The sequence below is a fragment of the Microcaecilia unicolor genome, chromosome 7, assembly GCF_901765095.1.
Source record: "Microcaecilia unicolor chromosome 7, aMicUni1.1, whole genome shotgun sequence".
Lineage (NCBI taxonomy): Eukaryota > Metazoa > Chordata > Amphibia > Gymnophiona > Siphonopidae > Microcaecilia > Microcaecilia unicolor.
Window position 1 is genome coordinate 68,598,082 of NC_044037.1, and position 13,741 is coordinate 68,611,822.

Sequence of the window (13,741 nt, forward strand, 5' to 3'; positions counted from 1 at the left end):
AGAAACGTCCTAATCCAAGCCATTTGGTCGTGGGAGGGGCCAGGATTCGTAGTACACTCGCCCCCCTGACATGCCAGGACACCAACTGGACACCCTAGAGGTCAGTGCGGTGGACTTCAGAAAACACTCCCACATGCATAGCTCCCTTACCACGGGTGCTGAGCCCCCAACCCCCCTCCCCCAAAACCCACTACCCACAAATGTACAATACTACCATAGCTCTTATGGGTGAATGGGGCACCTACATGTGGGTACAGTGGGTTTTGGAGGCCTCCCATTTACCAGCACAAGTGTTACAGGTAGGGGGGGATGGGCCTGGGTCTGCCTGCCTTAAGTGCACTGCGGTACCCACTAAAAGTGCTCCAGAGACCTGCATACACGCAGGCCTCTAGGACTTGTTGCTGCTGTATAACCTTGGCACACCAGTTGACACCTGAAGACTAATCTCTTTGAAAAAGTCCTTTATTTGAATAAGCACGTTTACTCACAGTTAACTGCAGATCAGAGGTTGTGCCCCACTGGCAAAGAGTCTTCCTGGTAATGAGATTAGCAGTAGGTCAGAGCTGGCAGAATGCTGTACAATGCCCTCTTTCAGCAACATTCAAGGGAAGAACTAAGAGGCAGATGCAGCAACCAAACGTAAAAAAATCTAAATCGTTAAAGTACTTACCGATTTCAAAAATACGAAGAATGCACCAAGAAACCCCACCTGCAAACTCCGATTCGTAATTCAAAAGTCGGATGCATGACAGTTTCGTAGCGGAGCAGAAAACGCATGCGCTGTTGCACATTCGTAAAGCACACGGTATCGACGTGGATAATATGCGACCCATCTTGACGTCATTAACATGCGTCCAGAGCGTGCATCCACAGCGTATAGGAATCACGTCGCTGCAGCTTAGGCGACTGCCCTGCTTCGTTTTTCTTCGTGTTTCGCGCTTTTCTCCTCCCTTTGTGCAACGTTGTATTTTTTTTTTAAAAAGGTGGGTAAGACGTCTGATGTTGTAAACCGTGATTTCACAGCATTTGCCGTTAATCAAATATTTTTCCCTTTTGTAAGGTGTGTGCCACATGTGGTTTCATCCTTTTTGTTTTCCCAAAAATCGTTATAGGTAAGAGGCACACATGAATTAATGATATGCATTGATTGCGATTTGCTGATATTTGCTGATATTTGTTGTTTAACGTCAATATTTTTTTCTTTTCAAGGTGTGTTCTGCGTTGTTCCACCGTTAATTCGTTCATATACAGAGTGTGCATAGGTAGGTATGGCCTTTCAAACAGCCTATGAATGTGGTTTAATTAGAGTTTTCTGCTAGTTGTGTGTTCATGTCTACATTTTTTTCTGTTCATGAAGCAATGCAGGAAAATGTGTCGTGGCGAGAGGAGGATGAGGAGACAATTGAGGGCCCTAATGTCAATGGCAAGCGTAAGCGTGCTACAAAATTTGCGGAGGAAGAGCTTGAAGTATTGATTCGCGGTGTATGTGACGAATTTGGACAACTGTTTAAAAAGTCCCGGTTGACGCTTGGACAGAAGAACAGGATATGGGGGAGGATTGTGGACGAGGTGAATGCTCTTGGTGTGCGGAAACGCACTTTAGAGCAGTGCAAGCACCGTTGGCAGGACTTCAGGGGTATGGTGAAAGTCAAGGCTCGGAACAAGTGGAACCATGGAAAGGGGACAGGTGGTGGCCCTCCATGTGCCGTGCAGATGACTCCCCTGGAGGAGGCAGTGTTGGCCACCCTTGGTCGTGAACAGGTGGTTGGACTATGCACTGGTGACGACACGTCTGAAAATACAATTGATGGTATGGAACTTGAATATTTTCCTGCCGCGCTTAAGTCGTGGTGTGTTTGGGTATGGACCCTCTTTGTGATGGTGGTTTTGAATGTACCTTGTATTTGTGTTCGGTTGTAGGTGAACATCTAGAACATTCAAGATTATCTGAGGACACAGAAGGTGGTGAGTACTGATGATTTTCTGTGGGCTGCTGTAGGGGACATAACTACATGATTATTGTCATGAACCTTAGAGCATGGCAACCACATTTACAAGCGTGTGTTCTTTGACATGTATAACAGCCTGGATGAGAAGCCTGCCCCCCTCTGCCCCTTCCTGTACTACCGGTGATGTTCTGCAAAGTTCAAGTCACTCCAACTCTTCCCCTTCCTGGTGTAGCAGTGATGCAGTTCCACGTAAGTATTGTATCGCAGTTTCTATTGTGTTCTACCTTTTGTAGGACCTGTGTTTGCTGTTTTTTTTAATTACGGCAGCAGTCGCTTATAATGAACATTTTTGGCATACCTCTATCATATCTTCTCTCAGCAACACCATGTGGCACTGAGCCTCCGGTCCCAGGATGTTCGACATGGTTAGCAGGGTGTGCAACGCCATGTGCGACACAACAGGAGGGAGAGGAAGCACGTGAGTACAGACTTGTTTTCCTGTTTACAATGTCCAGCCACCCTCCAGCCACCTTCCTCTCCTCTCCAGCCACCCTCCTCTCCCCCCTGCCCTCCCTCTCACCCAGCACCAGGCCGCCCTCCCTCCCAAACACCCACCCACCCAGCATTAGGCCCCCCTCCCTCTTTCCCACCTAGCGACACCCAACACCAGGCCTCCCTCCCAGCACTAAGCATTAGGCCTCCCACCCACCCAGCAGCACCCAGCACCAAGCCTCCCTCCCTCCCGTTGACTGTGTGTCTTCGATGTTCCGTGTAATGGTTTCTTCCTTTTTATTTGTTAGGTGTACTGTTGATGACCCCTACAGTGGGAGTAGAGGATGGGGGGGAAACTGAAACTGTGACACTAGACCTAGTTGGTGTCCCAAACACCCCCCCATCCTCTTCTATTGAATCGCCCATGGGCCCTCCTTGTCGGACCCCGGCGGAGGAATGGCAGGCACGACGCAAGTTGTGGGACAGGCAGGGCAAGTGGAATGAGGGTATAAACGTTCTGCTTGAAAATGTGGCAGAACGTGTCCGTCATTCCACAACTGCCATTTGTGCACAAATGCAGAATGCGGAGGACAAGGCGGAGGACAACGCCAATGCGCGAGCTGATAAAACAAACGCCTTATTGGACCAGAACAACGCTCTTTTGCGCGAACTGTGCAATCTTACCAGAGCGCATTCCCAGCAGCAACGGCAGATGTTTATGGATCTCCAACAGGAGATCAGGGGGATGCAGCATGCTGTACTGCGCGATGACTCCGGCTGGGGTTATCGCAGTGCAAATGGTATATTTTCTTAATCCACAAACACATATTATATATCCCCTCTGTTCTAAAGAGTTCGTCTAATGTGTGTGTTCTTTTCAAAAAAAAATTTTACAGCCTGGAGTCCATTGCAGCATCGGACGACCAACGGTGCAGTTGCAAGTAAGTATAGTATTCTAATAACTGGTTCTGTACTCAGTTCTTTGTTAAACGATCCAGATGTATGTACTGTAGCCTGATTTTTTTTTTCCCCAGGCTTCGAGACAGGTGTACCTCCCACGCTCCCTTCATTGTCTCCCATCGGCCATCGTGTTTATTCTTTTTCTCAGCCTCCTATAGGTAATGTCTGTGGCCTCTTCTTTTCTGTACATGTTTTTAATTGTTAATTCCTTGTTTTTACTGTTTGGCACACTGTGCATACCGTAACATGCCCTTTTTTTTTTGGCTAGGTGTAGGGTCTGCAGGCCAAAACGTGGTCGCAAGGGCCTCCCTTTCTGAGTAAGTATGTCGGTTGATTGAGTGGCCCGTCGATCTGTCTCTGTACTTTACTTTAGACAGGCTTATTTACATTTTCCTGCTTCCTTTTTCATCTAATTGCAGGCACGATCGCTGTAACCCGCAGCCGGGAGCACAGAACAACCTAACACCCTCCACTGCGCACCCTGTGTGGCAGCCTGTTTCTCAATAGTAAGTATGGGTGCGACACATACAAAGAAAAAGTTCGTTTGATCATTTATTCGCCTTTATTTTTCTATAATTGTCACGTTAGCCTCCAACCTTTGTAAACGTAAACTTGGTACACAGTTTGCAACATATGAAGTTTAATGTTATGTTGTTTCATTGCAGCAACAGAGCAGCAGAACACGGCGATGACGACAGAACAACGGAATACCCACACATACCCCGGCTTTGTAACAGCCAGTCATTGGATAGTAAGTTTCATTTGTTACCCGCTGACTGAAACCGGTGGGGCTGTGGGAGGGGAGTGCAAGCCCTTTTTTTTGAGCCTGAAAAGAGGTTTTCCAATTGTGGTTACATAACAGGGGATATTTTTGTGAAATGCATTGATAGTTTTTATTGACATTTGTGCACTGTTGTTTTGTCGCCATGTGAAAGGGTTGTCCGAAATGTTTGTTAACAGGTATATTTCAAACTTTGAAACTTTGAAACGGTTTGGTATCACCCCCCAAACCAAAACAGTAAAATGCAAATTGTAATTGGTTTTTTGGTTGTTTTGAAGGTGCTGTGGAACATCGGAACATGGTCCGACGGAGCTAGAAACACATCTCGCTATGCTGTCTTTTCCAGCTTTATGAATGCATCAAACATTTCCTTTTTTTTCTCCTGTTTAATTAATAAAAGTATTTGTTCTGAACTGTTTCGATGTTGTTTTATAAGTTTATATGAGGACGTAGGTTGTGACAAATAGTGATTTGCTAATCATAGTATTGCTGCAATGTTAACCCCATAGCATTATCTGTTGACACCAGCTAATGACACACCGTTCATATGCAAGTTCTGTGCTGACATGTTCCCCATTCCAGAAGGGATATAGGATTTTGGTCTGTAAGTTCTTAACTGACACACACACGCTATGTGGGACTTGCCTATATCCCTCCTTGACCAGGAATATGACAGACAGGTCATACAAGTGGTACTAGGCTACTAAGGATGGCGAGGTTCAGAAAAGAAATCATGGATAACCTTCCGGCGCACAGCATTTCCCTTGCTTGCATCTGTCCCTCTGTCCGAGGAGGCAATGTCCACTTCTGGAGGGACTACAATGTCGATGTCAAGGTGATGCTTCAGTGCAATGTTATGAAGCATGCAGCATACAAGCACTATGTCAGCTACCTTTTCAGGGGAGTATTGCAGGGAGCCACCAGAGATGTGCAAGCAGCGAAACCTGCTCTTCAATACCCCAAACGTGCGCTCTATTGTGCATCTTGTTGCAATGTGTGCCTCGTTGTAACGCTTCTCTGCATCAGACCGGGGCACTGCAAGCGGGGTCAGTAGCCATGTTTTCGACCCATATCCAGCATCCCCTGCAGGAACACAACAGTTCATAAGTGTGAGAACATAATATTAAAGGGTCGCAAAATATCCGTAATGAACTTTTCATGTCCTAAGTCACAGCCACCTAACACACATTTACCTATAAGTAGCCCGTTGGTATAGTGACCTTTTCCGCCTTTCACCAGGAAGACGGAAGTGGTCACTAGGCCACCAGGGCACTATAAAGAAATGGCAGTTAGGAATTTCCATGTGTGTTGTTCTATACATCATTGTTAATTAGTAGTATGTTGTAGTATCAACCACACCAGTAAAGCAAATGTAAGCAACTCACCAAGAAGCCATCCGTTTTGATTCTGCCCCTCTGCAAACTTCCTTCCCAGTGCACTGTTAGACAATATGTAAGAGTCATGGCAGCTCCCTGGAAAACGTGTAACAACATCACGGATCCTAAGGTTAGCATCACAAACCACTTGCACATTCAGCGAGTGTCCCATCTTGCGGTTTCGATACTGCAGTTCTCGATCCGCAGGCGGGGTCAAGGCAACATGTGTGCAGTCTATAGCTCCTAGGACATTGGGTAACCGCGCAATCTTGTAGAAGTCCTGCTTGACCCTCCTCTGTTCTTCTTCCCCTGTGGGAAATGCTATGTCCTGGCGAACGCATTTTTTCAGTGCGTGCAGGACCTGAAACACAGTGCAAATTTTGGGATTGGTTATCCATGTTTTATACATTGCAGAAGGAGGGTCGCACAACGATGGAGGAGGGGTGGGATGAGGATAGGGTGTAGCGAAATGCACGCCGCAAAAAACAGGAGTGGGAACTGGATCACGCTCTTCAAAAACTGGGGTTACCATATGGCTCCAGAAAAAGGAGGACAGATTGCGCCAGTCTGGGTTTTACTTCCATAGCTTTCAATGGAAGCAAAACCCACACTGGATCAATGTGTCCTCTTTCTGGAGCCGTATGGTAACCCTATCAAAAACAGACCAGTGATGCTGGATCTGAAGTTTTTACTTTTTAAAATAACTCTTGGATGACAGGGCAAAAAGCGTAGTATTACCTGCGAAAGATGTCTTGAAACAGTTGCCTGGTCCACGCCGCTGTTACCCCCTAACACATGCTGGAATGTGCCTGTGGCTAAGAACTGCAGAACAGTAAGCAGCTTAGCAAGGCCAGGCACTGCGTGAGATCTATGTGTGGTTGGGTCAATATCATCTCTAATTTCATGGTACAGTTGATGTATAGCTGTTCTGGTCAAGCGGTAGTCATCCACGATTTTTCTGTCTGACATGTGTTCCAGAACCAGCCGTTGACGAAACACACGTGGGCGGGGGAGCCGGCGTGGGCGAACGTGGACAGGGTGTTGTACAATGGTTTCTGTTACCTCCTCTTCCTGCATGTGGTCATAATCCATGGCAGGGAAAAAGTCCAACTGTGCAAGGAAAAACCCACCATCCATGACTTCTTTTTTCTATTCGCGAGCCGGGGAAACACGAGGACGAACGCTTCTCTATAGAGCGCAAAATGTACGTCATATTTAAGCGCCAAACGAGCAGCCAATCAGCCGGTGCTCCATGGTGGCGCATAAAATAAACGTAACATATTGTCGCTCGTGTACGGCCGCAGGCTGTGAAAGTATTTATTTCTAAAGCCGAAAAAAGATATATATAACTTGTTATTTATTTTTTTTTTTCTGTGCAACTTATACAGTTGTAACATAACTTTTTTTTTTGTTTTTTTTTTTTTCTGTGCAACTTATAAAGTTGTAAGATAACTGTTTTTTTTTGTTTTTTTTTTTCTGTGCAACTTATAAAGTTGTAACATAACTGTTTTTTTTTTTTTTGTGCAACTTTTATACAGTTGTAACATAACTTTTTTTTTTTTTATGTGCGACAACTTACAGTTGTAAAATAAATTTATTTGGGGCAACTTTTTTTCAAGGGCGCTGTACGCTGGAGGACAGGTACTGGATAACTTCAGCAAGGTCCGCCAGTGCCTGTCCTCCCATGCGCAGGGTCTGGGCCATGTCCTGGAGCTCATCTGGGGGAAGGTTAATTAGGGGGAGAGGCATATGGGGAGATGTGGCCCGATCTTGCACAGTGGGGAGAGTGGTGGAGGTGCTTCGGTCGCGGGTGGGAGTGGGGAAGGTACATGTCCCACGGGTTTCAGTGGGAGGAGGGGGCATGGGAGAGACACTGCGGTTCATAGTTTGGGGTGGTGGGGGGGTGGTCGGTAGTGAGGGGACATCACTGTTGTCCTCCCCTGTGAGGTCCACAATGGCACCTGTTACAAAAGACAATGGAAGAACTGTCAGAAAACATCACCACGAACTGCTGTAAAACAGAAACACACAGTGATATGCAATAATAGCCAACATTATTATTATGAACAAGTATAACGAGGCTAGAGATGAGTCATGACGCAGACTTTGGTAACTCACCCTCCTGTTCCTCCATCTGGAACATCTCAAGGACAGGGGTGACTTCCTCTGCGGAGGTGGATGGGACGGCATGGCTTAGGGAAAGAGGGAGGGAGGTCAGATGGGGAGCGTAAAAGGAGGTACTAGGAGGGCTGGTGGGACTATGCGGCGGAGGGGGGGAAGCGGGTGAAACAGGGGGGCTGGTGGGACTATGCGGCGGAGGGGGGGAAGCGGGGGAAACAGGAGGGCTGGTGGGACTTTGCGCCTGGGGTGGGGTGACAGGGGGACTGGAATGTAGACGGGGAGGAGGAGAGGAAAGGTGGGAAGGGCCATACCTGGGAGCAGGGAGGCGCAAGACAATGGACTGGCGGGATCTCTTGGGGGGGGGCTGGAGACCTGAGGAGGGGCCGGGACGGCAACGGGCATAAGGCAGGAGGTGGGGACCAGGGGTAGGAGCGGAAGGGCGGGGAGGTGCGACAGCAGCCAGGGACCCTTCAACGACGTCATCCTCCTCCTGCTCCTCCTCCTCCTCCTGCTCCTCGTCCTCAGAAGATGACAATTCTGCACGGACAAACATTGTCTATCACATAAAAGCACAAGGCCACTATCAAACCTGTAATGTGGCAGACTCATGTCAAATGAACCAATACCTGGGCTGTTGTCAAGGTTTGCCTTCACCTCCTTTAGCCATTCGGGGTGGTCCTTGCGCAACGCCCGCGCACGTTTTTTTAGCTCCTCAACCTGTAAACCCAAAAAAAGGGAAAGCAGATGTACATTAAAAACTGGAAATAGGCATGCACTGTCGATGTCAGTAACTGGACCACCTTTGTTTTTTCATGCACATGCAAAAATCTGTTATATGTAATGACTGGTGTTCATAGGGTGTGCCCCCCCGGCCCCCCATGAACGGACACCCTCTGTGAATAGGATGACCGCCCCCACCCCCTTGGTACGACACTGTGCGTAGAGCCCTATATACTGCCAACTTACAGATCTGGGAAAGGAGGAACGCTTATTAAAGAGGCGTTGTAGAGTCTCCCAGCCCTTGTCCATCCGCCCGATATTCCTCCTTCTCCCTGCGCGGGGGAAAAGACGCTTTTCATTTATTATGAAAAGTTGAGCGAGCCAGAGGACATCCATATCTGCAAAATTAGGCTTTCTTCCTCTGGCTGCCATAACTGCTGCACGTAAATTAACTGCGTATGTTATGCACGTGCTATATGAACGTGGTTATGACGTGGTTATGATGAGCGCCCTTGCCCCCTCCCGATCCTTTTTTAATTTATAATTTTAAGTTTATTATACATTCAAGGATAAACCTTGTACAGAAATTCAGGTAGAAATCAAATCTTTATATCCCAAAAAAAAAAATTTCACATTATTCTAATTTTCAAGAAAATTTAACAAAAGAAAATGGAATAATTAAGAAAATATAAAAATGTAGACTTACAAATTACAACCTTTCTTAGACCTCAATCAAAAACAAAGGCAAATGGGGAGAAAAAAAAAAAAAAGGAGTTAGAGAAGATTATATAGAAGCAATTTACAAAATAAAATATTGAATTCAGGCTACAATTCCTCCAGTATTTTCATTTCACTTGTTTCGTCTCTACAAACAATTTCAGTTGTTCCGGTGTAAAAAAGATGTATTTAGTTTGTCCCAATTTCACCACACATTTGCATGGGTAAGCAAGGAAAAAGGAAGCTCCTATATCCATAGTCTTTTGTTTTAGCATCAAAAATAATTTTCTTTTTTGTTGTGTAGCTTTGGTGATATCAGGATAAATCCATATTTTGGAGCCATGGAATTGAGCGTTCATATTTCTAAAGTAAAGCTTTAGAATGGCATTATAGTCTTGCTCAAATACCAGGGATATAATCATTGTGACTCTGTCAGTTATAATATCTGTAGATTGTTCCAGTAAATCAGAAATATTCTGTAAATTCAAGTTTGTTGCTTCAGGACCTTGCACTCCTCTGTTCTTAGGAATATAATATATTTTATTTAGCGGGGGTATAGCCTCAGGGGAAAAATGAAGTATTTCTATTAGGTATTTCTTGAAGGTATCAAGTAGGGTTATCCCCGCTAGCAGTGGAAAATTTAAGAGTCGGAGATTAAGGCGCCGATTAAAGTTTTCAATTTGCTCAATTTTTTGCCTCATATTTATTGAGTCTTTCACCGTAGTATTTTTGAATGCATTCAATACTTCAACCTCTTTTTGTAACGATTTTACTTGTGTGGTTATATCCTCTTTGACAGAGTCTACAGTCTGTTTTAATTCCACAAACTTAGTATTTAAAGATAGTACGTCACCTGCAGTCTGCTGAATTGTTGTGGTGATTTGGTCCAAAATCACCTTCAATGTTTGTAGAGTCACCTCCGTAGTTTGTGCCATAGGGTATAGATTCCCCGTGGCTCCCCGAGTCGACAATTGTGCTCCTGGGTCCTCACTGGAAACTCCTTTCGGCCCGACTTCCGAGTCGACGGGGTTTCCCACCAGGGGCAGTTTCGACATCGGGCTAGGTGGAATCTGCGAAAACGATGGCGGTGAAAGGGAGATTTCCTCTCCCAGAGGGGTTACCGCTTCTCCGGCTTTCCCTTCAACGGGATCCTCTCCCCGTGTCCTGGGGGTACCGGGGAAAAAACGCTCCAACGAAGTTTGACCCGTTACGGGAGTTGAGGTAGGTGGAGGCACTACCCGCAAAACCCCCTTACGCTTATGGGGCATTGTAAAGCAGGAGAAAAAAAAAAAGTCATTAGGCACAATTTTCATGGAGCGTTTTCATGTCCACCCAGTGTAGCAGCCATCTTGAATTTTCTCCCCGTCCGATCCTTTTTTTTTTTTATTATTTTTTTATGTGTTTTCTGACATCCCTTGGACCAATCACAGCGCTTTTAGCTCTGCTAATGCGCTGGGATTGGCTCAAAGTTTGTTTATTTTTTCACTTAACACTTTTTCCTGGCACAGAGCTGTCCTAACGAGAGGTCCAGACCTCTCGTTAGTTTTCCTGCCTTTTTCCTGCGTAAAGGCAATCGGAAAAGGTTAGTGCATGTCGTTTCAATGGGGTTTTCACACTAATTGCTCATCTCCATTCCGTTTTCGTTAGCTGCTACTACCGTCGAAAAATAGGCTTTAGTGCATGGAAAGGATCGGAAATTCTTCCCCGAGGGCTCATTTAACGATGAAAAACGTTTAGTGCATCTGCCTCTAAGTTCTGTAACGTGGCTAACACATGAAAGGGATCTAAAACTGTCTTACACAAATGGCCACTACCTCATGGACTACCGGAAACAAAAAAGGGGGAAAAGCACCATGGGAGTAGAGCCTACCAACTACCAACATCGTGAGCATTTAACACAAGCTAGTGGAATCACGGAGCCCAATACCCTATACCCACCACAATGCATTGCTGATGTGACTCTGCAGTGCGCATAACAGAAAAGGTGTCACACTCACCCGAGAGCCACATCAGAACCAGGGAAAGGCTGTCACAGGATAAAACACATTCTGCTGTCATGGAGGTGGGTATGGCATTTGAGGCTGGCATACAGGCTGGAAAAAAAAGTTTTTTAAGTGGGGTTTTTTTGGTGGGAGGGGGTTAGTGACCACTTGGGGAGTCAGGGGAGGTGATCCCCAATTCCCTCTGGTGGTCATCTGGTCAGTTGGTGCACTTTTTTGGGACTTGGACCTGAAAAAAAAGGTCCAAATAAAGCGGACCAAATGCTTGTCCAAAACGCCCTTCTTGTTTTGATTATCAGCTAAAGACGCCCATCTCTCCTCGGCCGATAACCACACCCCAGTCCCGCCTTTGCCACGCCTCTGACACGCCCCCGTCAACTTTGTTCGTTCCTGCGACGGAGTGCAGTTGAAGACGACCAAAATCGGCTTTCGATTATACCGATTTGGTCACACACGGGAGAAAGACGCCCATCTCCCGATTTGGGTCGAAATATGGGCGTCTTTCTCTTTTGAAAATAAGCTGGATAGTATCTCAAAGCCAGGTAGCCAGGAGAATGTTCACTCAAGGCCCTAAAAGTGATTAAAATTATTTTAAACAGGATGCTGTGAGAGAAAGGATGTTGGCCTTGATGGACTGTAAGAAAATGAAGGTATGCCAGTAATTCACCACAAGTGTGTAGGATTAAGATGTGGGAAAGGTAAATGTATACACTCTGAAATAATGACAAATAACAAATCCAAACAGCTTTCTAAGTTCTTACCCTCTCTTGACATGTAATGATAGATAATAATATCATGTTACTACAGCAATATAAGAGATTATTATATATGAAGAATAATTGTGCCTGCAGTCTGTCACTGGGGGCATTTAACAGCAGCTGAGCCAATTGTAGGGTTATAATAATAAAAGGGGGTAGTGGGGAAATGTGTATAAGGAGGTAGAGTTTATTGGCATACAGCTTGGTTAGAATAAGTAAGGACTAGGAGCAGGACAATAAGTGAAAGGAAGATGTGCTATGACAATCATGAAATCTAAAATGTATGAAGTCTGCCCATTCATACTAACTATTAAGCTCTTGTGATCTTCTTTATGTGGGAAAGAGGATTTGACCTATTTGATTTTACATAAATGGGCATAAATCACATATTCAGACTGTTCTTACTCTTACACTGGCAAGAAATGCATTACATTGTAAAAAGATAATTGATAGAGCATTGTAGACTAGTGAAACTGGGATGGAAAAGAGAAGATCAAGAATGATACTTTGAATTATAAAAAAGAAGATTGGACACTTGTTTTGCTGGCTGAATTAATTATAGGTGATTTGATTAAAACATTTATATTGGGCAACACGGTGATCAGAAGAAACCAATGACATTATTTACTAGTGTATTCTTAAATCATTTAGGGGAGAAGAGAATAGATATGACACACTCAGGTAGGCTAAGGACATCAAAAGAATTGTATTAGGATTATTATTGTCATTATAGCACCATTTCTCTATAATAAAGAAAATCCAAAGTACACAGCTTTATATAAAATGTTTATATTTCTGCAGAACACTTGCTGTGTGCAACATGTCCCTTCTGCTTTCTCATGAATTCAATATTCCTCTCTGTGTGTGCTCTCACCGTGCACTGTTATTCTTACTATAAATAAACCAAAGTTTTATTGTGCCCTAGAGTTTACTCAAATAATTAATTTGCCATAGTGACTGCAGCACTCATTGCTCATTGACAGCATGGTAACCTCTACAATGCTCTATAGAAGTATCTGAATATTTTACTGTAATTTTCCATCTCACTATATTTCCATATTGTCTATGAAGAGACAGAAGAGACTCACTTTTATGGGGCCCCACTTCACTTCTGCTCACCTGAACTCTGCACACCTTATCTAATTAGGGTTTGCTTATCGGTATTTCATTGTTCTGCTGTACAGAGAAGATTTATAGTATGCAAAATGTATAGAACCTAGCCTGAAATAGCAGAATCATACCAGAAAGCAATTCAGACGGTGAGAACACACTCCTTTTATATTCTGGGACCAATTATTAACTGAGCATAAATACTTGTTATCTGTTGAAGAAAAGCTTGCTCAGGCACAATTGCTAATCAATCTATGGGAGTTAGAGGGAATTCATCAATTAGTGTTAGGACCTTTGCATGGGCACTAGGGGGTCCTTTTACTAAGGTGCGCTGCAGTAATGTAGGCGTGTGTTTTGACCACCTTGAGTATTGTGCTCAATTCTGGTTGCCGCATCTCAAGAAAGATATAGTAAAATTGGAAAAGGTGCAACGAAGGGCGACTAAAATGATAGCGGGGATGGGACGACTTCCCTATGAAGAAAGACAGGGCCGTGCTAACACGGTAAGCGAGGTAAGCACCACAGGGGGGCACCGCTATGTTTTCCTGAGGTCAGCTCACTTGCAAAACGTTTTACCTGAAGCTGTGATTCTCCTCTCTCCTCTGCCCTCCCCTTTTCATGTCATGGGGACCGCAGTGCTCACTGAGGCAGGCAGGCTCTGCTGAAGTTGTTTGACAGAATACAACCAGTGCTATATATGTCTTTGGTGTGGGAAGAACTCCTCATTCAGGGTGAGCTTGAACAACATTCAAATTAA

General features: G+C 44.9%; 1 protein-coding gene across 1 annotated transcript; it reads right to left on the minus strand.

The window, feature by feature from the left end:
- Positions 1-4,729: 4,729 nt before the first annotated feature.
- On the minus strand, positions 4,730-8,791 carry LOC115474997 (putative nuclease HARBI1). The gene is made up of 6 exons (XM_030210738.1): positions 8,646-8,791; positions 8,306-8,396; positions 7,897-8,216; positions 6,297-6,668; positions 5,568-5,919; positions 4,730-5,265 (listed from the first exon to the last, which is right to left on the minus strand). The coding sequence occupies exons 1-6, from the start codon at positions 8,706-8,708 to the stop codon at positions 4,886-4,888; spliced, it is 1,578 nt and encodes a 525-aa protein (XP_030066598.1). The 5' UTR covers positions 8,709-8,791; the 3' UTR covers positions 4,730-4,885.
- Between the last annotated feature and the right edge of the window lie 4,950 nt (positions 8,792-13,741).